This window comes from Cetorhinus maximus, chromosome 15, assembly GCF_964194155.1.
Source record: "Cetorhinus maximus chromosome 15, sCetMax3.hap1.1, whole genome shotgun sequence".
Taxonomy (NCBI): Eukaryota; Metazoa; Chordata; class Chondrichthyes; order Lamniformes; family Cetorhinidae; genus Cetorhinus; species Cetorhinus maximus.
The window spans coordinates 24,242,131-24,269,143 of NC_135893.1; the positions used below are offsets into that span (position 1 = coordinate 24,242,131).

Consider the following 27,013-nt stretch of genomic DNA (forward strand, 5'->3'; position numbering starts at 1 on the left):
GATGGCAGGGCAGGTTTAAAACACAGTTAATAAGCAATAATGACCTTTATAAATAGAGGCATAGAATACAAAAACAAGGAAGCTACCATGAATTTTATAAAACTTTGGTTTGGCCTCAACTGGAGTAGTATGTTCCATTCTGGGCACCACACTTTAGCAAGGATGTGAAGGCATCAGAGGTGCAGAAAAGATTCACAAGAATGATTCTAGGGATGAGGGATTTCATTTGCACGGATAGATTGGAGAAGCTGGGGATGTTCTGCTTAGAGAAGCTAAGGTTGAGAGGAGATTTGGTGGGAGGTGTTCAAAATCTGGATAGAGTAGACAGAAACTGTTCCTATTGGTGGAAGGGTCAAGAACCCATTTAAGAGGAGTGGCAATAGAACCAAAGGCGACATGGGGAATTTATTATTTTTTTAATGCGGAAAGTGGTTGGGATCTGGCATGCACTGCCTGAGAGTGTGGTGGAGGCAGAGTCAATCGTGGCTTTCAAAAGGGAATTGGATAATTATCTGAAGGGGAAACATTTGCAGCTTATAGGGAAAGGGTGGGTAAGTGGGATTAGCTGAGTGAATTGCTCTTGCAGACAGCCAGCATGAACACAACAGGCCAACTGTGCTTCAACCATTCTACGATTCTACTATTATGCAAACACTAACCATTTTATCTACAGAAAAATCCCATAAATAGCAATTAAATGAATTTCCAATTACTCTTTTTAGGTTGAGGGAGTAATATTGGTTTGGACACCAAAAAGCTCTTTACTCTTGGAAAAGCACAAGGGGACTGTGAATTTCCATTAGAAACAACAAGCCAGGTTTCAGTTTAACATCTCATTTGAAACCTAGCATCTTCAACCAAGCACTATGGAGGTGTCAGCTATGGCTCAGTTCATAGCACCCTCGCCTTTGAATCAGAGGGTTGTGGGTTCATGTCCCACTCCCGGAAACCAAGAACTGTGATTGTACTCGAAAGAGTTGCAATCTGTGACTGTTGATAACTCGAAAGAATTTCAACCAAGCACTAGTCGGGCAGCACTATGATAACAGCCCAGGAAATACGTAGGAATGTGTAAAAAGTCAATCAAAACAAACTGAAATCAGCTGACAAGTATATTTTACCAGATTAAGAGCTACAATTAAGGAAAAGTTACATCTAGGAACAGAACAGTTCCTACTACAACAGCTACTCAATACATGTAAACCTCAAGTTCAATTTATTGGGGGAAGGTGATGACGTAGCGGTATTGTCACTGAACTAGTAATCCAGAGACCCAGAGTAATGCTCTGGGGACCCGGGTTCAAATCCCACCACAGCAGATGGTGGAATTTGAATTAAATAAAAATCTAGAATCAAAAGTTTGATGATCACCAGGAAACTATTGTCGATTGTTGTAAAAACCCACCTGGTTCACTAGTGCCTTTTAGGGAAGGAAATCTGCTGTCTAGCCTACACGTGACTCCAGACCCACAGCAATGCAGTTGACTCTTAAAATGCCCTCTGAAATGGCCTAACAAGCCACTCAGTTGTAACAAACCGCTACAAAGTCACAAAAAAAATGAAACCGGACAGACCACCTGGCATCAACCTAGGCACCGGAAACGACAATGGCAATCTCAAAACAAAAACAGAATTACCTGGAAAAACTCAGCAGGTCTGGCAGCATCGGCGGAGAAGAGTCGACGTTTCGAGTCCTCATGGCCCTTCAGCAGAACTGAGTATAGTTAGGAGAGGGGTGAAATATAAGCTGGTTTAAGGTGGGGGGAGAGAAGTTGGGGGGGGGGGGGTTGTTGGGATAAGCAAGCAGTGATGGGAGCAGATAATCAAAAGATGTCATAGACAAAAGGATCAAAGAGGTGTTGAAGGCGGTGATATTATCTAAGAAAATGTGCTATTTAAGAATGGATGGCAGGACACTCAAGGTACAGCTCTAGTGGGGGTGGGGTGGAAAGACTGACAAAGTATTAGTTGTAGATTTAAAAATAATGGAAATAGGTGGGAAAAGAAAAATCTATATAAATTATTGGAAAAAAACAAAAGGGAGGGGGAAGAAACGGGGTGGGGATGGGGGGAGGGAGTTTAAGATCTAAAGTTGTTGAATTCAATATTCAGCCCGGAAGGCTGTAAAGTGCCTAGTCGGAAGATGAGGTGCTGTTCCTCCAGTTTGCGTTGGGCTTCACTGGAACAATGCAGCAAGCCAAGGACAGACAATGGCAATCTCAACCCTGTCGAACCTGCAATGTCCTCCTTACTAAAATCTGGGGGCTAGTGCCAAAATTGGGAGAGCTGTCTCAGACTAGTCAAGCAACAGCCTGACATAGTGATCCCCTCAGAATCATACCATACAGATAATGTCCCAGAGACTGCCATCTCCTGTTCCACCGGCAGGACAAGCCCAGCAAAGGTGGTGGCTAGGTGGTATACAGACCGGAGGGAGTTGCCCTGGGAGCCCTCAACATTGACTACGGATCCCATTAAGTCTCATGGCATCTGGTCAAACATGGGCAAGAAAACCTGTTGATTACCACGTATCACTCTCCCTCAGCTGGTGAATCAGTGCTCCTCCATGTTGAACACCACTTGGAGGAAGCACCGAGGGTGACAAGGGCGCAGAATGTATTCTGGGTGGGAGACTTCAATGTCCATTGCCAAAAGTGGCTCGGTAGCACCATTACTGACTGAGCTGGCTGAGTCCTAAATGACATAGCTGCTAGACTGGGTCTGCGGCAGGTGGTGAGGGAACCAACAGAAGGGAAAAACATACTTGACCTCTTCCTTACCAACCTGCCTGCCACAGATGCATCTGTCCATGACAGTATCGGTAGGAGTGACCACTACACAGCCCTTGTGGAAACAAAATCCTGCCTTCACATTGAGGATACCCTCCATCGTGTTGTGTGGCACTACCACTGTGCTAAACGGGATAGATTTCGAACAGATCTAGCAACTCAAGACTGGGCATCCATGAGGCGCTATGGGCCATCAGCAGCAGCAGAATTGTACTCGAACACAATCTGGTGAAGCTATAACACAAGAGTACTAGCATGCCAAACAGCATAAGCAGCAAGTGATAGACAGAACTAAGCAACCCATGACCAATGGATCAGATCTAAGTTCTACAGTCCTGCCACATCCAGTCATGAATGGTGGTGGACAATTAAACAACTAACTGCAGGAGAAGGCTCCACAAATACTCCCATCCTCAATGATGGAGGAGCAAAAGATAAGGCTGAAGCATTTGCTACGATATTCAGCCAGAACTGCCGAGTAGATGATCCATCTCAGCCTCCTCCGGAAGTCCCCAGCATCACAGATGTCAGTCTTCAGCCAATTTGATTTACTCCACGTGTTTCAAGAAACGGCTGGAGGCACTGGATACTGCAAAGGCTACAGGCCCTGACAATATTCCGGCAATTGTACTGCAGACTTGTGCTCCAGAACTTGCCACACTCATAGTCAAGCTGTTCCAGTACAGCTGGCATCTAGCCGGCTATGTGGAAAATTGCCCAGGTTTGTCCTGTACACAAAAAGCAGGACAAATCCAACCCAGCCATCAGTGTACTCTCCATCATCAGTAAAGTAATGGAAGGGGTCATCAACAGTGCTATCAAGCGGCACTTGTTTAGCAATAACCTGCTGACACCCAGTTTGGGTGCCGCAAGGACCACTCAGCTCCTGACCTCATTACAACCTTGTTTCAAACATGGACAAAAGAGCTGAATTCCCAAGGTGAGGTAAGAGTGACTGCCCTTGACATCAAAGCAACATTTGTCAGAGTGTGGCATCAAGGAGCCCTAGCAAAACTGGAGTCAACGGGAATCAGGGGGAAAACTCTCCATTGGTTGGAGTCATACCTAGCACAAAGGAAGGTGGTTGTGGTTGTTGGAGGTCAGTCATCTCAGCTCCAGGACATCACTGCAGGAGTTCCTCAGGGTAGTGTCTTCGGCCCAACCACCTTCAGCTGCTTCATCAATGACCTTCCTTCCATCATAAGGTTAGAAGTGGGGATGTTCGCTGATGATTGCACGATATTCAGCACCATTCACGACTCCTCAGATACTGAAGCAATCCATGTCCAAATGCAGCAAGACCTGGACAATATCCGGGCTTGGGCTGACAAGTGGCAAGTAACATTCGCGCCACACAAGTGTCAGGCAATTGCCATCTCCAACAAGAGAGAATCCAACCATCGCCCCTTGATATTCAATGGTTTTACCATCTCTGAATCCCCCACTGTCAACATCCTGGAGGTTACCATTGATCAGAAACTGAACTGGACTAGCCATATAAATACTGTGGCTACAAAAGCAGATCAGAGGCTAGGAATAGTGCGACGAATAACCCACCTCCTGACTCCCCAAAGACTGTCCACCATCTACAAGGCACAAGTCTGGATTATGATGGAATACTCCTCACTTGCCTGGATGAGTGCAGCTCCCACAACATTCAAGAAGCTTGACACCATCCAGGACAAAGCAGCCTGCTTGATTGGCACCACTTCCACAAACATTCACTCCTCCACCACCGACACACAGTAGCAGCAGTGTGTACTATCTACAAGATGCACTACAGGAATTCACCAAGCCTCCTTAGACAGCACCTTCCAAACCCACAACCACTACCATCTAGAAGGACAAGGACAGCAGATAGATGGGAATGCCACCACCTGGAAGTTCCCTTCCAAGTCACTCACCATCCTGACTTGGAAATATATTGCCGTTCCTTCAGTGGCGCTGGGTCAAAATCCTAGAACTCCCTTCCTAACAGCACTGTGGGTGTACCTACACCACATGGACTGCAGCGGTTCAAGGCAGCTCACCACCACCTTCTCAAGGGCAATTAGGAATGGGCAATAAATGCTGGCCTAGCCAGCGAAACCCACATCCTATGAATGAATAAAGAAAAAATTCCATTCTCAAAACAATACTGGATTCGTGTTATAAATAGTAGGCAATTTAATACAGTAGTGATACATTGCATAATAGTAAAAACTGAGATGCGTATACATGCTGTATCAGGAACAGTAACCTTCATTATGTATCCAATAGTTGGCAGTGAAATGTACTAGAGCACTGACATAGTACTGACAGAAGTCATCTTTTTTTCCAGGCAGTTTATTTGACTGTCAAAGTGTCACACCCAAGCCCAATCCAGTCATCACCAGATGATCTAATGCACTCAGTGGCAGTAGATTGCAAAAAATTAACAAGGCCCTGTTTGCCTAAACGTCACTGACACTGATTATAACCCAGCTGAGAGCAGCACAGCACAGATCAGGTATCCTACACATCTCCATCTGATTACATTTGCTTAGCTAATTGGGGAAGCACAGAAATGTAGCAAATACCCAGCATTGTCTTCAAAATAATAAATCAGCTGTATCCATGATCGTATCCGGGGGTCACCACACCCCAACCTCCCACCACCTTTGTCCCTGTGGTCCTCAACAAACTTGGTATCTACGTTTCAACAGGCTTTAATACCCCACTGTCAACTTCCTGGGGGTTACCATTGACCAGAAACTTAACTGGAGCAGTCACATAAATACTGTGGCTACAAGAACAGGACAAAGTAACTTGCCTCCTAACTCCCCAAGCCTTCCCACCATATAAAAGACACAAGTCAGGAGGGTGATGGAATACTCACTACTTTCCTGAATGAGTTCAGTTTTAACAACAGTCGAGGCTCGACATCATCCATGACAAAGCAGCCTCCCAAACCACAGTCTCTGACACCTACAAGCAGGCACTTGTAACACCGTCACCTCATACCAGCACAACTTGGAAATATATCTCGCTCTTCATTGTCACTGGATCAAAATCCTGGAACACTAACAGTATTGTGGGAGTACATTCACTACATGAGCTACAGCAATTCAAGGCAGTGACCCAACACCGCTTTCTCATAGACAATTTGGGATGGATAATAAATGCTGGCCTTGCCAACAATGGCCACATCGTGAATGAATAAAAATTATTTACAGTACAGAGTGATAAGTATCTCTAATTAATAAATTACTTTGAAGCATGGTGACTGTTTTTTGTAGGTGACTATAAGTTAAGAGAGTGAACGCAATGAAGATTTGGAGTACTTTTGCAACAGACATTGCCTCACATCTACTGGAATGTTTTGAGGAAGGAGAAAATGTCAGTGGATGTGTAATTTCTAGTAAATGACAGATGAAATTCAATGTAAAACGAAATAATGCACACTGGTACAGAACTTTTTTTTTTTAAAAGCATGCTGTGGGTAAACCTATTTTGGTTTGACTTAACAGATATTAAATACAAGCTATCCAAGTAAAGTTATCTACTGCCAAAGGTGGAAGCAAACATTGTCATGGAACACAGTGATTTGAAGTGTCTGCTTACTGCTTTGTAAATGAATGAAAGCATTATTAGACTGAACTTTGCTGCAAGAGTGACAAAATGTCTGGAAAATTATGCTCCCCACCAACCCCCCTGTCCATCCATTGCTTCAGAAATTCAGTTCTGTGTTATACAGGACCAGAGTAAATACAAAATCCACTCCTCAATAAAGTTTCACATGACCATTTAATATTGAAATTTTACAAAACACTTTCCAAGAGGTTGTTTCATTGTAGAAAGCGCACAAAGTATCTTGTGTTTGGTGCAACCTTTTACTTATCCCTCTTTAAAAAATGAAAAAAACACAACTCAGTTTAATAGATTGTTTTAATTTCTATGAATCATTTTTATTACATTCTAAAAAAATGAAACATAAGTATATGTACAGTATTCACCATGATCAATGTGACTAACACCACATCCCTGCCTTTCCAACTAGTTATTCAAGTACCAATAATTGGCCAGCTTCACCGGCACTTGGTCAGTTTGCACTACTTGGTAGGAGTTTCACATTCAAACTGAAACATCAGTAAACATTCTATAAACTTCAAAATGAGAATGGCAAATAGTCCAGGACTGATAATTTTTTCCAAAGATTGCTATTAACCCAATCTACAGGAACTTGGCAACTAGGGTGTTTACTGATGTTTAAAAGATGTTTAGTTCACAGTATTACTGATGTTAAAAGCCTAGTATGTGGATCTTTTTCTTCATAGATTCACGAGTCTGGCTTTGCACTGCTATTATCAGTGTCACAGAGGTTGAAATATAGAACACTGCAGGAAAAATATCTGGTGCAACACAAGCAGAGAATATAAACATGCAGCACCATAAGATGCTGCACAAAGTTTTAGGGCCCACTTAACTTAATATTGTGCTGAAATTATGTATTCTCCACAAATCAATACAAATATTTCATTTGGTAATGGAGCAAGAGCATTTAAAGGAATGGATTCTCCAATTTCACGTTATCCTGCATTGTTTGAAAATTCTCTCCCCTTAAACCAAATATTTAAAATTGATTTGAGTATATTTAAAACTGGACAGAATTCTAGAAGCATGTGATTGTAGATGTTTCTTATTTATAATTCTTCAGTTCTTTGTTCAAGTCACAACCACTTGTCTATCAAAACTGTGAATGTCAGTTTATGGCTAAAACCCATATACATTTGGGAAGCTAGTTAGAATATTGATGTGTAGGAATTCAGTTTACCATTCTAATGGTCATGAAACCCCTACCAAGCATTCTCAATCTCATTAGTCCTTCAAATTTTCAAACATCGTGAGTCAATCTACTTACCAGTTAACCACACTCTTGAAATCTGTACAATCACCAAAGACATGCATGCTCTCTCTCTCTTTCTCAGATGCATACGCACACATAAAGGGAACGCATAACATATAATACAAGTAGTAACCCACAGCCGTACTATAAGATTTTCCAGAATAACTAAGAGTATGTGTCCCGATGATAAAAGCAAAAGGCTGATACACATTATTGGACACAGGATAGCATCTGTGAGATCAGGAGGCAAAATCTGAAGTACTATTATCAGAAAATGAGTTACTATTTGCTTTATACCTTTGGGCTACAGTCACACAGCTGTCAAACAAACAGCAGTACAATCAGGCTGTGCAGGCAGCATGTCATGAGGCGCCAGTTTTACAAATGGAAAATTCTTTGCTTCAGTCTCCTTAAATATCCAAATGACTGCTTAGCAGAAAGGTACTTAATAACCAATAGCAAAAATGATTTTTTAAAAAATTTCTAATAAAATTTATAAAATATCCTTTATGTGACGAAAACATGAGAGAAGTTTACAATAGTTTATAAACTTGCAAATTCTAGCTGCCATTTGGACAAGATCACAAAAACAGGAGATAAATTCAGATTTATAAAAAATTTTCAGTTAAGATATAAAGGTACTTTTAGTGCTGATCACTACCTGTCTCTATGCCATCCAGAACTGCAGCCCAAGGGTCTAATGGATCATTTAAAACAGAAATCTTTTTCTGCATCGTTTTAAGTAACACGGTCAACATTTTTACAACTTCCAATAGCTTGATGCTGAAGTAATTGTACACATCACTATGGCCAGATCTTAATCACAGCCCTCATTGCAATATGTGCAAGTACAATGTAAAACCAATGATGCATACACTGAATACAAACTGCTGGCTGAAAACCTTTTAGTTTACGATAAAGGAAACAACCATTAAAAGTTAATTTCCATATCAAACGAACACTGACCAGAATGGGAAATGCTGCATTTAAAAGTTGTTTTACCCAATAAAAGATTAACAAGTTAGTGTGTATATCCCAAATCATTTCATAGAAGATAATTACATAAATTTTCAGGCTTTGAAAATTCAAACCAGTTCAGCTATGCCCCTAGTGTATGTTGTCAAGGATACTTGGTTGCACAACTGCCAACTCATTTTGACTATTGTGTCAATTACATTTGAACAAGGCACCCAGTCTAACATGCACACAGTCACACTTATACATAGAAATCAACCTTGCTCCAAATACAATGTTCTACAGAGAAACAGTTAGTGAAACCGTCAGTAAATTCAAACTTCACAGCTGTACAGTTCAGTGCATTGGAACACTCACAGCTTATTCATAAAATGTACATTTTCGGACCTTTCCCTCCCACCCCTACCCCAATGTTTAAAGAACACTGAGCATTTATGAAATAAGCAGTAAAAGCATAAACTCAACAGTTTTTGGATGTTCAAATATTTTTTTCTCTTAAATACAAGTTAAATTTAATTCCTAACTACATATGTATAATATTCTACTCATGCCTGGAGAATGGGACAGGGCTGTTTCTCCTGCTCTCCCTCAGTAGGTCTGCAAACACAATGGAATGTCAGGATTGAAGAGGTTGCCTTAGTTTTACACTGTGCAATGAACTGCTCTCAAATCTCGTCATAGGTGTAGAGACTGTGTTTATATTGTGGTAAAAGATCTAAAATTGGATTTGAAACGTCAGTTACTAGGGGCTTCCACTTTAAAGTTTTCAGTGCAGTGGGGAGTCATAGTATTGGTCTCACTTAACTGTTTTGTTGTTCTAAAGCTGGACCTATAAATTCATCCTACAGTTTCATGAGCCATGGAAAGAATAATATACGATAGGTAAAATAATCTTTGTTGGTCAGACTGAGGCAAATGCCAAAATTCTGCAATAATACTTCTGTTCAAGTGTTCACATTTCTAAACAAAGCTGGAATGCAGAAAAACTGTGGATAAAAAGGGTCAAATCTCTTCCCTCACCTCCCGTACAAAAACATACACATTTCATTCTAGAAATATTGGTAGGGGGTAGTCACAGTTAAAAATATCAAATTTTCATATCAACACGTCAATTAAATTGTTTCACTAATGCAACTGATTAAATCTGCTAGCCCATTGCTAACATTCAGTCAGTGTTTTGCAAGAAAACACATTTTGTATATATATCACATCGTACTCATCTATCAATGACCATTTAGAAATACCTGCCACACTGATCTCTGAATTCAGAGATCCTATTTGTAGCAAAGGTCTAGGGCTGAAGGAATTCATATCTGTGAAGAAGTTTTTCATAATGTGCATGGCTTGAGAATCATGGGCTTGTTGAAAAAAGTTATCTTTTCTTGCTACAACTCTACAGGGCATTGGTGAGACACCTACAGTACTGCGTACAGTTTTGATCACCTCACTTGCATTAGGGGCAGTTCAGCTAGGCTGATTCCTGGGATGAAGGGATGGTCTTGTGAGGAAAGGCTGAATAGGGTGCCCTATCCTCAGTTTAGGAAAGTGAGAGGTAATATTATTGAAACATATAATATTCTGAGCGGACTCGACAAGGTAGATACTAAAGAGGATGTTTCCTAGGAATCTAGGGAGGAATCTAGAACTAGGGGACACAGTTTCAAAATAAGGTGAGTCCCATTTAAACAGAGATGAGGAGGAATTTCTTCGTTAGTGTTTGGAATTCTCTACCCCAGCGAGCAGTGGAGGCTAGGTCGTTGAATATATTCAAGGCTGAGTTAGACAGATTTTTGATTGACAAGAGAGTCAAAGTTAAGGGGGACATGCAGGAAAGTGGAGTTAAGGCCACACATCAAATCTGCCATGATCTTATTGACTGGCAGAGCAGGCTTGAGGGGCCGAATGGCCTGCTCCTATTTCTCATGTTCTTATGTTTTATGTTCTCCCTTACCCCCCATCACCAGTTGAGTCATAAAAGCAAAAATTATTTTAAATTTTAGATGCTTAGTGTAATTATCTCAACAGCTAGCTGTAGATCAGAAATTTTCCAATACGTCACTCAGTCAGCTTCACTTGTGGATGTTAAATACATCTTGCTGTGTCCAGGACACATCATGTGCACAACCACTATATTAACTCCAGCCATTTGCCACAGTGTTACGAAGTTAAAAGAAATACATAAAAATCAGAAAATTCTTAAACTTACTGAAACAGATGAGAGGACAGAGCATCAACAAAAATACATCACTTCTCCCATACCATTTGAAAATACTTTCAAGCTTTGAATCATTGTTCCTCTTCCCCACATCCCTCACATTAATCAAGTTAGTTAAGTACACTCAATGCAATTAAATGGCATCTTTATTCAAACACACAGGCTTTTAATCCTCTTGCATGTTCTTAAGTTAAATTGCAAACTATATTACTGAGAATAAGCAGATTTCCCCACAGTTCTGGACCTCGCAACTGAGTGCGCATTCCACTGTTGGATTTATGATGTCAGTCGCCTCTTGATCTTCAACACCAATAACCTCCCTACTCATTTAGTCAACTTACCCAAATGCTGGACACAGAAACAACCAGTACTATCTCACTGCTGACAGTCCATATCACTTAAAACACAGCTCTTTATGAGTTAATTACTGACATTGTCTGTGAAGGTGTTCACACAGGCTTAACAATTCATACTTCTTCCCTCAAAATGGTTAGGGAGTGAGTTACACTTTATTCAAGAAATGCCCTTACCACTCAACAAAGTTTTCACAACATTGAATTTACGGGGTAACCAGAGAGCCCCTTTGGAAAGAACATAAAGGTTAATTCTTTCCTTTTGGGGTTTGCAGGGTGGGCAAGAGAAAAAGAGTATAAAAGTTCATATTTATTGCTATTAGAATTTTCTGCCTGCCACAGAAACTGCTCAACTTCCACAGCATAAGCAGTTTTAAATGTCATCTTTCACCTTCATTTGAACCCCTCTGAAGGCCTTCTGCTGGGTGACAGTTGCAGTCAAAGTGGCCTTTGGCACTTCACCCACATGGCTATTCTTCACGTGCAAGCATGAATAGCAAATATTGGTGCGCTGTTTTGGTAAGAGGTAGGCCTGATTTTGTCTTTTTGCCACTGTTCACAAACACTTCGATTGTAGTCAACCCCTGTGCCCCTCCACCCAATTCGGGCACAGTAAGGCCAGAAACAGCATCCCCAATAGGAAGCATATTGGGATTGCATGGCCCAGTGCCATAACATGTGGCACATTCACAGTCATCAGAGAACAGTACATAAAACAAAAATTGAGTATCTGCTTTGAGAAATTGAGTAAACAGTTTAAGCGATGCATAATGAACCATGCCAGTGCTTTATCCTTGGATTCAGTGCTGCATAGAAATATTTCCAGGGATTTTCAAGTCATTGACTTTAAAGCCAGCAGCTGCTGGAACAGAGTCAATGCAGTCAATCAGAATACTGCCTGAAAACTTTTCAACAAAGCAGATAAAGCCTTGAATTTTGGGTCCTAATTTTCCAAAGTAACCATGTTGTCTTTTTTAAAAATGCAGAAAGGTTTATAGAAAATGGCTGGGAATGTTCACAAGCCATCTTAAAAGTTAGAAGTCAATGTGCTCACGGATATTAAAAGGCTGGAAGAGGATGCTGGGAATCTTTTAGCCAAGCCCTCAGACTAAGTCAATTTTAATTAATTTAGTGTAAAGTCCTTAAAATTGTTGTCAACACTATGGGCGGGATTTTCCGCATCCACCCGCTGCCAGGATCTTCCGGTCCCGCCCCAACTCAATGGACTTCTTGCTGGGATGCCGCCTCGCCCACCATGTGTCCCGCCCGCAACGGGGCCGGAAAATCCCAGCCAACATTTTACGTTAGGTAACTGGAGCCCTTCCAGAAGGAATTAATTACATTTAACCTGGATGTTGTACAAATACAGGTCAGGACAGTTTCCAAGTGTAAAATACACTGCAAGCAGAATCTGTACAATGCTCTTTTACTGCTTTAAATTAACACACATCAACAGGCTGTGTTGAGAGCTGCCCTGTACAGTGATGGTGCAAAGAATGCCCGCCTCTGCCAGGTTGTCTTTACATTAATGGGAAACACATTATCTAGAGAATATGACTAGTCTTACTGAGCTACACAAGCAGCTTGTTGAGCAATCACAGAGACTTCTAACTTGCAGAAATTCATTCATTAAATTTAGATACCTAGAATCTGCAGCATTTCAAGCCAATTTCTGCAGGAAACACAACCAAATTGTGTGGCATGTAAATGTTGATTCTGTGGGCAAATATGCCCAGGGTTTCAGGTTATCTCAATCGCAATGTAATATATGTTTTTAATAATGCAAAAAAAAATGGCAGCATTTTTTAAAATAGGCTATTTAATGGTTTAAGCTTAGTTCACTATATTTGGCTTCTGGTTCCCTTGCACTGTTCATTTTACATAATACCTACCACTTTAACACCTAGCTGTTTTACTTAGCTTTTCATCTAGTGAGATAAAACAGATAGGGGATCACTTGACAGTTAGCTAAGCGGGTGGCTTGTTTAAAGTTCCAGTATTAACAACTGTATGATCGTGAAAGCCTATGCATCAACAGAAACTGCTGAAACTGAGTTTTCCTGTTTAAAATTAAATTTTAAACTACAATATTATATATCCTAATCTGTTTATGGTGCCTGTGAGTTTCTTGCTTGTTGACCGATACATTAACTGCTAAAGTTAACACATTCAGAAATGTGCACAAATTCACCAACAATTATAAAAATTAGGAAATATAATTTAAGAAAATATAACACTGATACTGTGCCCATCATTCTAGGAGATGCAATTCGTAAATACAGACACTACTTTTTATAAGAGAGGCTCGCAGACTGCGAGAGCCTGTAGCTGGCTTCTGCAAAGTCAAAAAGAGCACAGATCAATCCCCATACATGACACACTTTGCAGATTTCACCTGTCTAGCAATATTCAGCATATAAATATTTTCTGTTCTGAATCATGTCTAATGACAACGATTTTTAAAATTCTTACTTATTTACAGTTAATCCCTAGGGATTTTAATTTTGCACATTTCACTTGATAAACCAGGTCCAAAGCTTTTGCAAAACCAGCTGATGAAAGGGCAGAGATCATCCCATCACATTTCACACCTTTCGGACTGAGCAATGATGCTAGGTCTGGAGAGTCGGGATGCAAGGGACAAGCTTCAATGGGACAAATGACCTTTGTCTTTCTTTGACTATTGTAATATAGCATAAGTAAAATTAAAACAGTGAAATGGAAATGGGGGGGCAATGAACAGTGGCAAAAAAAATCAAAAGATTTATAACACACATCAACTTGGTCACTCGAGTCAAAAGGACTTCTGTATCTATGGGTTAGAATACATACATATCTTATGTATTTCTCCAATATTTCTGTTATGTCTGGGATTGTTTCCTTGCAACCACAAGTCAGAAAAATTGTACTTTGTCAATTACTTCAATAAAATGAAGGTTTCCTTAATATTACAACCAAATTTTGAGCTGAAAAGAACATCTAACTCACCTTCCAATACAGAGAAACTACTTGTTTACGATCATATCCCCTCAACATGCACCCTATATCTATTAACCTACCTGGTAGGCAACCTCACGTACCAAATTCCAAAAACAGCTAAAATTATTGTGACTAATCATCCAAGTTCTTTTATATTTTAATGATTAGATTTTCTCTCAAATTACTTTCCACAGAAGTTTATTTTCTAATTAGTATTTTAATATCACTGCTCAAAGATTTTTTTTGGGAGGGAAAGGAAGAGATAAGAATTGAAATCTTGGCTTGTGTCATTTTTTGGCATGTGCCGAAATTTTATTTTGAATTGATGTTCTCTGTTCCCTTCAATCTTGCACTTTTGGTCTAGGACCAGCTAAAATATCTCTGTTTGTGAGTTACTACATGCTCCAGAATAATAATGTGTTTTGTGCACTCCAGTTCAAACTGTCCTCACCAAAATTCCTGAAAAATATTCAAATCCTGTGACGTAGACACTGACATAAGCAAATAACACTGCTGTTGCAGCAGAAAGTAAGTAAGGGATGTATGAAACAGCTATTCTAGGGAAGTGGAAAATAGTATGGAGGTGCAGTTCATTGCAAAGAGGCAAGATATTGATTCCAAATGCAGCATGTTCCTGATTTCAACCATGGTACCACAGGAAGATGTCAAGCAGAGGCTGTGCATTTCCTAACAGGAACTGATAAAGGGTATCCTTCGTAACAGTAACCAGTCTTCCTCTTTCTGATATTGACTGTTAATTTTTTGTCAAGGCAATGCCTTTTAACTAAGCAACTGAAACCGTATTATTGTGTTTTTGAAGTAAGTTTACCAGTACCTAACCGCAACCCCCACCCTGGCCCCAGTGACATTGAGGCTACATAACCCATTGCCCAGGAGTGAGTTAATGGCTATAATGTCATTCAGGGTTATTCAACAAACCCAAATTTGATATAATTTATTCTCATATTAACCATTAAGTGTCCCATCCATCAATTCTTTTACCCTTTAACCCACAGTTCAGCTAGGAAAGCTGCCCTGTCTGTTATACCTATTAGTAGAGGTTCCTCAGCCTCACTCACTCAATAGTTTCATTTCCGTGTTTATGAGATTGTTCATATTGTAGCCTGACTCAGGCAGTACAGTCTGCATGGACCTGGAAGTAGCAGTATCAGAATCCCTGACCTCCACTATTTCAGGGTCACTCTCACTAGAGCTTGATCCCACACTCATGGTGAACACACTCTCTGGGATGGCACTGACTGAAGCCCCCACCTCTGGCTCACTTGTTTCACTGGCACTCGAAACTACAGAAAGAAGCGACATCTTTCTGGTCAGTCGGCTTGGCAGCAACGACAGGGCGTAGTCCGCTATGATACCACTTACATCCAGATTGCAAGCTTTATCAAAGGCCCTGAAACCTACATTTGCATTGGCTTCACACACTACAAAAGAACCGTCATCTTTCCTGAGCAGATCGATACCACACACATCCATGCCCAAGATATTGGAGACCTGGATTGCCAGCTGTTTGCCCTGCTCACTCAGCTGATACATCACACCAACACCTCCTGTGAAACACAGAAAAAACAGCATCAGTTTAGAACTTCCCAAAAAAATTAAAAATTATTTTTAGTGCACTACAGAGAGAAAGAATAGAAGCAAAATAGCAGGTACTCTTTTAAAATTACGAATTAAGATTTCTTTGCAACACTCAGGAAATTTGGCAACTACAGCTAGAATCTCTGCTGGGCAACAAGAGCTCAAATCTCCACTCATTTTACTTTATGCATTCCCAGAGAGCAAGCTTCAACAAGTCTGTCAGGTAATAGAAAATAAATTTATCTCCAAACAGCAATTTTGCCCATCTTGAAACCTTCACGTAAGTTGCTAACTATTAAAGGTAACTCAGTCACTTTTCCAGAACTGCTTCATCCAATTCAGAGCTACAGGGAGTCGGAGCCTACCCCGACAGGCAATGAGCGCTAGGAGGGGTACACCCAGGACGAGACCCCAGTCCATCACAGGGCACACAGATACACACACTGGGGGACAATTTTACCGTAGCTAGTTTCCTGTGACAGGAAACCCAACCTTGGACATTGTCCAGGTCCTGATGTAGGCTGTTATGGGCTTCTTTATTTTCAGAAGAGTTATGAATGGAATTGAACACTAGAATTATCAACAAACAGCCCTTCTTCATGACCTTTTCACAAGTCGGAATGTCAGTGATGAAGCAGCTAATGAAGTTTATGCTGAGGATGCTTCCCTGTAGAAATCTTGTAATGATGTCCTAGGGCTGTGACGCTTACCAACTGATAATCTACAGGTGTTTTTCTTTGTGTCTGTCATGACTCTAATCACTGGAGGAATTTCCCTTTGACCACCAGTGACCTCAGTTTTTTAGGATGTCACACACTGTTAAATGCTACCTTTGGTCAGCAATGTAGTCAAACTCTTGGATTTTAATCATGCAGCACATTGAACTGTCATTCATTTAAAGGGAGGGAAGAATGTTTTTCCAGATTGAATCCAAGCTCCTAAAATCTGGGTTCTAATGACTATACAGCCTGATCACTTCATTGAATCAAAATACAGTAGTATCAGTTTCCACTGGAGGATGTTCTACCCTCACAAATGAAGGCCTTAAATGGAGGAAAAAAACAACAATATGACAAAAAATGGGAGAATTAACTGTTTTAAAAAAAAAGTCATCAGGTGTGGGGCCAATATCTCTACAAGAAATAAAGCCTAAACGCTCGAAACTCATTTAAGAAAATTAAATAATTTTAAGTGTGCTAGAATATGATACTCTTGTAATGCACCTTGCTAACCAAACCCAGTGTAATTAACCAAATTTACATGGAAACACAATTAATATATTACTATTATCCTTTTACCTTCTCTGTCCTCACTGTCCTAGGTCCCGAACACTCCTTCCAGGTGAAATGGTGATTTACCTGTACTTATTCCAATTTAGTACACTGTATTTGCTGATCACAATGTGGTTTGCTCCACATCGGAGTAACCAAATGCAGAATGGGGGACCCTTTTGCAGAACAGTTCCGTTCAGTCATCAAGCATGACCCTGAACTTCCAGTCACTTGTCATTTTAATTCTCCACCTTGTTTTCACACCAACCTCCCTGTCCTCAGCTTCCTACAGTGCTCCAATGAAGCTCAATACAGGGCTCGAGGAACAGCACTTCCTGTGACTGTTTTTGACTGGGCACTTTACAACCTTCTGGAATGAACATCAGATCAGAACCTCTGCCCCCATTTTGTTTCATTTTTCTTTGTAGGTTTCAGTTTTACTCTAATTTTTCCTTTGCTTTTGGAAGGCAGCTGTTCATCATTCTGCCATTCACACCTCCTCTTTTGTTACTTGTCCCATTACCACGCCCTTTGGCCCTACACTATGAACTTTTCATCCCTCCGGTCTTCCGCCCTATTACAGAGTTTCTCTCTTTTTCATTCTTCCCCTTCACACTTGCTTAAAACCTATTCTATTTCTAACTTTTCCAAGGTCTGGTGAAAGGTCATCAATCTGAAATGTTAACTCTGTTTCTCTCTCCACAGATGCTGCCTGGCCTGAGTATTTCCAGCATTTTCTGTTATTATTTAAATTTCCAGCATCCACAATGTTTTACTTGTGTAATATAACACTTCTCAGAAAGGTAGAACACCATTATCTATACACAATTAATTTGCACAGATCAGTATTGAGAACAGATGAATTGGAAAGACCATCTCCTGTTAAATTTAGGAAATGGTATTTATGGACTGAAACAAGCACATAAGACACAGTAAATCTGCAAAGCAATTGCAAAATTGAAAAACTGTTACAGGTACTATAAATAAACAGGTTACTCCAAATAGTTAACCTGAACTGTAGGTTGTTCCTAGCTAGTTTGGATTAACAACATTCTACTATATAATGAACTTATTTTTAAAAAAGTAACTAATCATTTGAGAAGTAAACTGTTTTGGTTGGGGGATTATGGGGCAGTGAGAGGGGGAATTATTTTATTTAATGTTATAGCTTCAGGTGGCACACCTACAATGTGGTGCCCAGTATAATCAAGAAACCCTCCTAGGTCGTGTATAGCACAATTAGAGTGAGTAGACTCCCACCAGTGACAGACCCAATATTAATTCCGGACTTTCCCATCCCTCATACTCCCTAATCCACCTACACCACTCCCAATTATCCAAGACCAGGCCAGTGATCAGGCCAAGGACTTATGGTCCATATAGCTGAGTTAAATACAGCCTTTACCAATACTGCCACTGGGGGAGCTACAAATCTCCTAGTAACTACCCATGACGTGCAAAATCTCACCTAGTGAGCAGTTGCTTTGCATTCTGCCATCAGTGGAGCAGCGCAGCATTGCACCAATCACACGGCCTCCCACCATGACCACGCGGATATCCTTCCCATGAGATTCCTTTACGTATTTCTGGAAAAGGTATGGGGCATCATGTCGTATCAGGTGAGATAAATCAGACAAATGATGCTTGTCCCGTGCCAGGAACACTGCCTTCCCTGAAGAGGACAACATACAGGCATGTTATGCATTTAAACAGGTTATAAATAATGTGAAATTTCTGCTCAAGTAATAAAGAATAAGATTTAGTATTATTCTTTATATACATGACATTAAAACACATAAGACAGCACAGTATTTTACTTTGTGATATTTTTCTATAAACTCAACTATTTATTTGAAGAAGTGATTTTAATCCTTCCTATATTTTCCCTTTTCTACTCTGCTGAACTGCTGGTTCCTTGCCATTGCACTGAGCACCAGGCACCCTCTGGTACTTCGCCAAGAGGGCTATTCTTACTATGTAATTTTGCACAGCGAGTGTGTCAGCAGGTTACTTGAGTAATGGGGTGGAGGCAGAATCTCAGCTGAGCATGTCTTTGCCCAAATGCAAACTCTCATATTTACCATTAGTGGTCAGTGGATAAAAGGAGCAAAGGTCTGGCTGATTCCACACCAGATCCTCAGCCTCCCTACTCCACCCCACCCAATGACGAGGCAACTATGATCAATTATATATAGTGCCCCAATTGCCATCACAAATGATATCAGCTACCTCATTGCAGAGCAGAGGTCACACCATTCTTCACTGTTTTAATTTCTGGTCCTTAACAAAAGTGATAATAAAGACTGTGGAAATAAATTTAAGTTTATGTGGCTTTACTGTATCTGTACTTAACTGCAAAACGAGAAAGAATTTATACCTCGATGACCTCGTGTATTTTTAACTACTACTGGATAACCCAAAGGCTCAGCTTCATCAATCATTTTTGCAAAATTTTCATGACCACCTGTTGTAAAAAACAGAGTTTCTAGGTTATTAGACAAACAGGAACAAGACTACAGATGCTTCAGTCCCCATCTCCCCAATGTGGCAGTCTGCAAAGAGGAAACAAATTTGTCTTCTCTTTCCCACACCTCACCCAAGATAAGCAGAAAATTAATATATACAAATTGAGCCAAAACCTAGATACATTTTATTTTATTCTTTCAGAATATTGACCCTAACTACCTTCCCATTACAGCACCAAGGCATTTCTTAAAACAAGTCCAACATTCTGGTTTCAACTACCCATCCTGGCAATTCGTTTCAGCTTTTGGTCACCTCTTATGTAAAAAAGAGATAACTGTATCAAATGCAACACTTGGAAGCTTTCAGGGACACACAGTACCCACAATTTAAAAAAGGACACCAAAATCAAGAATGGGAAGGAAGCACATTTTTTAATTGTCCAGCTATCTTTTTCAACTGTAGGTTTACAGCTGTACATGTAACAATAATGGATAGTCACTATTGCAGGTGTCAAAGGAAGCTACGTGAGACTGCATAGACTAGCTTGTATCTAAATACCATTACTTTGTTAGAGGGTATTGTGTGTTTATTTAACTACCAAAATTCAACAAAAATAAAATATTGCCAGAAGACTCAAAATTTGCAAAAGGATCCTTGACATATATTGGTATATACCATAAGAGAAAGTATCAGGTAGTGGTATTCCGTGACCAGCTAACTCCTGGAACGTCCAGAACTTGTTGACGCAGTGCAATATGGCCTGAGGACGATTGGCCAGACGACAGCCCATCTTTTCTAGGTGCCGCAGTAGAGTGATGTCACTATCATTCTGGACTGAAGGAGTGGGAACTCGAACCACCACCACTTGAGGGTAACTGGTTACTAGCTCTTGTTTGATACGTAGTCCTGCAGGGAAACAAAACAGTCAACATTAATAGCACTGTACAACCATCTAATTCAACAATCCCATTTGGCCATAAAAGTACCTGCAGCATGAATACTTTGTGTACACTTTCTAAATAAAATATATTGCTTACACAATTCCAAAACAGTACTGTACAACAGGCTTACAGCAAAGGAGTATGAACAGCTTCTTGGCTGTTACATGCTAATAATTCTTTCTGGTACTCAGCTCAGATGGGTTAAGTTCATATCAGAACTGGGAGAGGCAGCAAAGAGATCTCCAATACAACCTTTAAAAACAATTTATTTTGGTAACCTCTCAGAGCAATAAGCAACCTTCAACAACAGCCACACCCTCACAAAAAAACCTACACATATACTGCAACAAAAATATCTTCAGGAAGATCTACGATAGACTTATACTGATAATTTTCTTCGCGCAGGATTCTGTAAATGAACACAAGACTCGGCTCAGAGGCATGGAAATATTTGTTTTAGCATGAACAGCATTTAATGGATTAAAAAAGGCAAATTTCAAAATGTAGTAAGAGGAAAAGACAAATAGTTACAAGAAGGTAAGATACCATTTACGTGTATAATTTTCTGCGCAGCCAAGTTTCTGATCCTGGTTCTGCTGCCAGGGAGTAACAGAGGTTAGCTGGTTTGTGCACAAGAGATTTGTGAGAAAAGAGAGAAAACACACAAAAATGCTTGCACAAGTCACTGAAAATTGTTCTTGCACTCCATCTACTGGTTAGTTCTGTCAAAACAGTTCTCTTGCACTGTCAATGGTGAGACAAATGAGAAGGAAGGAGGACCAGGGAGATCTGTAGAGAGGAAATAAGTAAAAAAGGAAGGTGACAACTCTCAATATTGCAAATTGCTTTGAGTAAATGAAACAATTGCAGCAGAGGATTTATTTTCATTCTCTTTGACCATTTTAATTTAATTAACAGACATTAGATCAAAGATGCTTTTGATTTAAAAAACACATGGCAGAGTTCTTAGCAAGTATTTGGCTTAAAACCAATTAGACATGCAGTTCAGCAAGCAATCCTTTGTGAGGAATCTGTAAATCAAATTTCTCCTAGTCCAGGGGTGCATCATCTCTGCATGATGTCTGATAGAAATGAGCACTGGTAAAGAAGTGACATACCATGAGCAATGAAAAGGAGTATATGAAGCTAGTATCCAATCATTAGTTGTGCACAATGCTGAGACCTTCTTGACCATGATAAAAACGTAGGAGCAGACTCTTACTGCTTTTCAACACACAGTATAAAGAGCATGTAAGGTATAGGCTAGGAAGAGAATGGCAAGCACCGAAATAATGAGAATTGTCTTAAATACAGCAAAAATATTATTGAGAAGCTAGGGACAGGTATAGTTACCATTTGGGCTCCTTCCAAACATACAAGATTCATATTCACCACACAAGAGTAGCATAGTATTAATGTTACTGGACAAATATTCCAGAAGCATGGACTAATGTTCTGGAGACATGAGTTCAAATTCCACCAAGGAAGTTAGGGAATTTACATTTAATCAATCAAACAAATCTGGAATAAAAAGCTAGTCTCAGTAATGGTGACCATGGAGCTATCGAATTGTTGTACAACCATCCAGTTCACTAAGGTCCTTCAGGAAAGGAAATCTGCCAGCCTTGCCTAATCTGGCCTGTATGCCACTCCAGACCCACATCAATGTAGTTGACTCTTAACCACCCTCTGAAGTAGCCTAGCAAGCCACTCAGTTGTATCAAACCAGTATAGAAAAGTCAAATAAGAATAAAACAGGATGGACAACCCAAAATCGACCCATATATCAGATAAATTCAGATCCGATGAAAAATCACAGACCTGAAACGTTAACTCTGTTTTTCTCTCCACAGATGCTGCCTGGCCTGCTGAGTATTTCCAGTATTTGCTGTTTTAATTTTAGATTCAGATCAGATCTGGAGCTCAAATGAGATGTTGCAGACCATCAGTAGCTGGAGAAGAATTGTACTCCACCACAATCTGTAACCTCATGGCCCAACATATTCCTCAATTGACCATTACTATCAAGCCAAAAAAGCAACCCTGGTTCAATAAGGACTATAGGAGCGCATGCCAGGATTAGCATCAGACATATCTAAAAATGAGATACCAATCTGATGCAACTACAACAAAGAACTACAAACATGCTAAGGAGGGGAAGCAGTATGCTATGGAAAGAGCTAAGCGATCCCACAACCAACAGATGAGATCAAGCTTGACAGTCCTGCCATATCCAATTAATAGTGGTGGACAATTAAAGCAACAACTGGAGAGAGGTTCCACGAACATCCCCATCCTGAATGATGGTGGAGCCCAAACATTAGTGCAAAAAAGACAAGGCTGAAGTCTTTTCAACCATCTTTATCCAGTGTGCCAAGTGCATGACCCATCTCAGCTTCCTCCTGAGGTCCCTGTCACCAGGCATTTCAATTCACTCCATACAGAATCAAGAAATTGCTGAGTACACTGTCATAGCAAATGTTATGGTAACATCCTGATTGTAGTGTGGAAAACTTCTGCTCCAGAATGAGCTTTGCCCCTAACCAAGCTGTTGTAGTATGGCTACAACACTGTATCCAACAATGTGGAAAATTGTTCAGTTAAGTCCCAACCACAAAAAGCAGGACAAATCCAATCCAGCTAATTAGTCCCAGGCTACTCTCAATCATCAAGAAAGTAATTGAAAGTGCAATTGACATATCCTCAGCAACAACCTGCTCCCTGATGCTCAGTTTGGGTTCCGCCAGGACCGTTTGTCTCCAGCCCTCATCAAAGCCTTGGTCCAAATATGGATAAAAGAACTGAATTCCCAAGGCAAGATGAAAGTGACTGCTCTTCACACCAAGGTAACATTTGACTGAGTATGGCATTAAGGAACCAGAGTACAAATAAAGTCAATGGAAATCTGGGCAAAAACTCTCTGTCTGGAGACCTACCTAGCCAAAAGAATGATGATTGTGGTTGTTGGAGGTCAATCAGCTGAGCCCCAGCATGTCGCTGTAGGAATTCCTCAGGGTAGTGTGCTAGGCCCAATGATCTTCAGTTGCTTCATCAATGACCTTCCATCCATCATAAGGTCAGAAATGGGGATGTTCGCTGATAATTGCAGTGTTCAGTCCCATTCAAATATTGTCATATACAACACAATATGTATTTGTCTTCACAGTTCACAGTAGAAGACAGAAATTACACATCAGAAATAGAATGTAACCAAGGGGCTAATAAGAGTGAGGAACTTAAGGTAATTATCAGCAGAGAAATAGTATTGGAGAAAGTTAAGAGTCTAAAATCTGGCAAGTCCCTGGGATTTGGCAGGTCCACATCCTAGGGTTCTAAAAAAGGCAGCTGCTGAGATAGTGAATACATTGGTCATGATTTTTCAAGCTCCCTACATTGTAGAATAGTCCCAGTGGATTAGAAGTTAATAAGTATAACATAGCTATTCAACAAAGGAAGACAGACAGAAAACAGGGAACGTCAGGCCAATTAGCTTGACATCCGTCATCAGGAAAATGCCGGTGTCTAATATTAAGGAATCCTTAACAACGCACTTAGAAAATCATGGTACGATCAGATAAAGTCAGCATGGTTTTACAAAAGGGAGATCGTTTGACAAATTTATTAGAGCTTTTTGAAGGTGTAACTAATAGGATTGATAAAGAGGAACCATGATTTGGATTTCCAAAGGCATTCAATAAGGTAAATACACAAGACAAGGGCTCATGGAGTTGGAGGTAATATATCAGCATGGATAGAGGATTGGTTAATGGACAGGAAGTAAAGACTAGGGAAAAGTGGAACACTTCTAAGTTGACATGCTGCAGCTAATAAAGTGCTGCAAGGATTGGTGCTGGGGCTTCAGCTATTAATAATTTATATTAATTACATAGACAAAGAGTGAGAGTGATTAATCAAGTTTGCCAACAACACAAAGCTAGGTGGGAATATAGGCTGAGGAGGAGGACACAAAGAGGCTACAAAGAGCTATAGACAGATTAAGTGAGAGGGCAACAGTGGCAGTTGGAATATAATGCAACAAGTGTGAAGTTATTCACTTTGATTATGAGAATAGGAAAGCAGGATATTTTTTAAAGGCATGAAACTTTTAAATGTTGATGTTCAGATAGACGTGTTCGTACAAAGAACACAAAGTTAGCATTCAGGTACAGCAAGCAATTAGGAAGGCAACTGCAAGGAATTAAAGAGTACAAGAATAAGGAGGTCTCGCTCCAGTTGTACAGGGCTTTGGTGAAACCACACCTCAATTACTATGTGCAGTTTTGGTCTCCATATTTAAGGAAGGAAGGATATACTTTCATTGGAGGCAGTAAAATGAAGGCTCATTAGATTGGTACTGGGGTGTGAGGGTTGTCCTATGATTAGAGGCAGAGTAAATTAGGCCTGTACTCTGGAGTTTATAAAAATGAGAGGTGATCTTGTTGAAACCATACAAGAGTCTGAAGGCGCTTAACAGGGTAACACAGAGGTTGTTTACCCTGGCTGGGTATCCAGAGCACGGAGATAATCTCAGGATAAGGGGTCAATCATTTTAGACAGAGATGAGAAGAAATTTCTTCACTCAAAGGGTCGTGAATCTTTGGAATTGTCTCTTCCAGAGTGATGTGGATAGACAGATTTTTGATCTCACAAGGAATCAAAGGAGCAGATAGGAAAGTGGAGTTGAAACAGATCGGTATTGAATGGTGGAGCAGGCTCCAGGGGCCATGTAGTCTACTCCTGCACCTATTTCTTTTGTTCTTATCCTTATGTTCATTCACAATTCCGCAGATAATGGAAGTCTGTGCCCACATACAGCAAGACTCGGACAAAATTCAGGCATGGGTTGATAAGCGGCAAGTAACAAGTGCTAGGCAATGACCATATTCTTCAAGACAAAATCTAACTATTTCCCTTTGATATTCAATGGCATTACCATCGCTGAATTCCCCACCAAACATCCTGGAGGTTGCCAGAATCTGAACTGGACCAGTCACATAGGAACATAGAAAATAGGAGCAGGAGTAGGTCATTCAGCCCTTTGAGCCTGCTCCGCCATTCAATATGATCATGGCTGATCCTCTATCTCAACACCATACTCCCGCTCTCTCCCCATACCCTTAATGCCTTTAGAGTCCAGAAATCTATTTCCTTACTAAATATATTCAGTCACTTGGCCTCCAGAGCCTTTTGTGGCAGAGAATTCCACAGGTTCGCCACCCTCTGAGTGAAGAAGTTTCTCCTCATCTCAGTCCTAACTGGCCCACCCCGTATCCTGAGACTGTGACCCCTTGTTCGAGACCCCCCCCCCGCCACAGCCAGAGGAAACATCATCCCTGCATCCAGTCTGTCCATCTCTGTCAGAATTTTAAGTTTCAATGAGATCTCCTCCGATTTTTCTAAACTCGAGTGAATACAGACCTAATCAGCCCAATCTCTCCTCATACAACAATCCTGCCATCCCAGGAATCAGTCTGGTGAACCTTCGCTGCACTCCCTCTATGGCAAGCACATCTTTTCTTAAGTGAGGAGACCTAAACTGCACACAATACTCCAGTTGTGGTCTCACCAAGGCCCTGTACAGCTGCAGTAAGACATCCTTGCTCCTGTGCCAAGTCCTCTCACAATAAAGGCCAACATACCATTTGCCTTCTTAGTTGCTTGCTGCACCTGCATTCTTGCTTTCAGTGACTTGTACAAGGAAACCCAGGTCCCTTTGTACATCAACATTTTCCAATCTATCACTATTTAAATAATACTCTGCTATTTGTTTTTCCTACCAAAGTGGGTAACTTCACACTTATCCACGTTATACTGCATGTATTTGCCCACTCATTCAACTTGTTTAAATTGCCTTGAAGCCTCTGAACACCCTGCTCACCACTCACATTCCCACCAAGTTTCGTATCGTCAGCAAACTTGAAAATAAAACAAAATATTTGGTTCCCTCATCCAAATCATTGATATATATTGTGAATAGCTGGGGCCCAAGCATTGATCCCTGCGGTACCCCACTAGTCACCGCCTAGCTCGCCAAAAAAGACCTGTTTATTCCTACTCTGTTTCCTGTCTACTAACTAATTCTCAATCCATGCCAATATATTACCCCTAATCCCATGTGCTTTAGTTTTACACACAAACCTCTTACGTGGGACTTTATCAAAAGCTTTCTGAAAATCCAAATACACCATATCCACTGGTTCTCCCTTGTCTATTCTGCTAGTTATATCCTCAAAAAACTCCAATAGGTTTGTCAAACATGATTTGCCTTTCATAAATCCGTTAACTTCATTTAATCCCACTGATATTTTCTAAGTGTCCTGTTATCACATCCTTGATAATAGACTCGAGCATTTCCCCTACCACTGATGTCAGGCTAACTGGTCTGCAATTCCCTACTTTCTCCCTCCCTCCTTTTTTAAATAGTGGGGTTACATTTGCCACCCTCCAAACTGCTGGAACTGTTCCAGAATCTACAGAAGTTTGGAAGATGACAACCAACACATCCACTATTTCGATGGCCACCTCCTTGAGTACCCTGGGATGTAGATTATCGTGCCCTGG

General features: G+C 40.6%; 1 protein-coding gene across 1 annotated transcript in view; it reads right to left on the minus strand.

Moving 5' to 3' along the window:
- Nucleotides 1-10,731: 10,731 nt before the first annotated feature.
- The window catches only part of rimkla (ribosomal modification protein rimK-like family member A), a 66,252-nt gene continuing 49,970 nt past the window's right edge, over nucleotides 10,732-27,013 (minus strand). Inside the window, exons 2-5 of the mRNA XM_078558145.1 lie at nucleotides 20,187-20,417; nucleotides 19,423-19,509; nucleotides 18,514-18,717; nucleotides 10,732-15,743 (exon numbers count right to left, since the gene is read on the minus strand). Of these exons, the coding sequence (XP_078414271.1) occupies nucleotides 15,247-15,743; nucleotides 18,514-18,717; nucleotides 19,423-19,509; nucleotides 20,187-20,417 (1,019 nt within the window). The 3' untranslated portion in view covers nucleotides 10,732-15,246. The remainder of the gene's footprint in view (nucleotides 15,744-18,513; nucleotides 18,718-19,422; nucleotides 19,510-20,186; nucleotides 20,418-27,013) is intronic.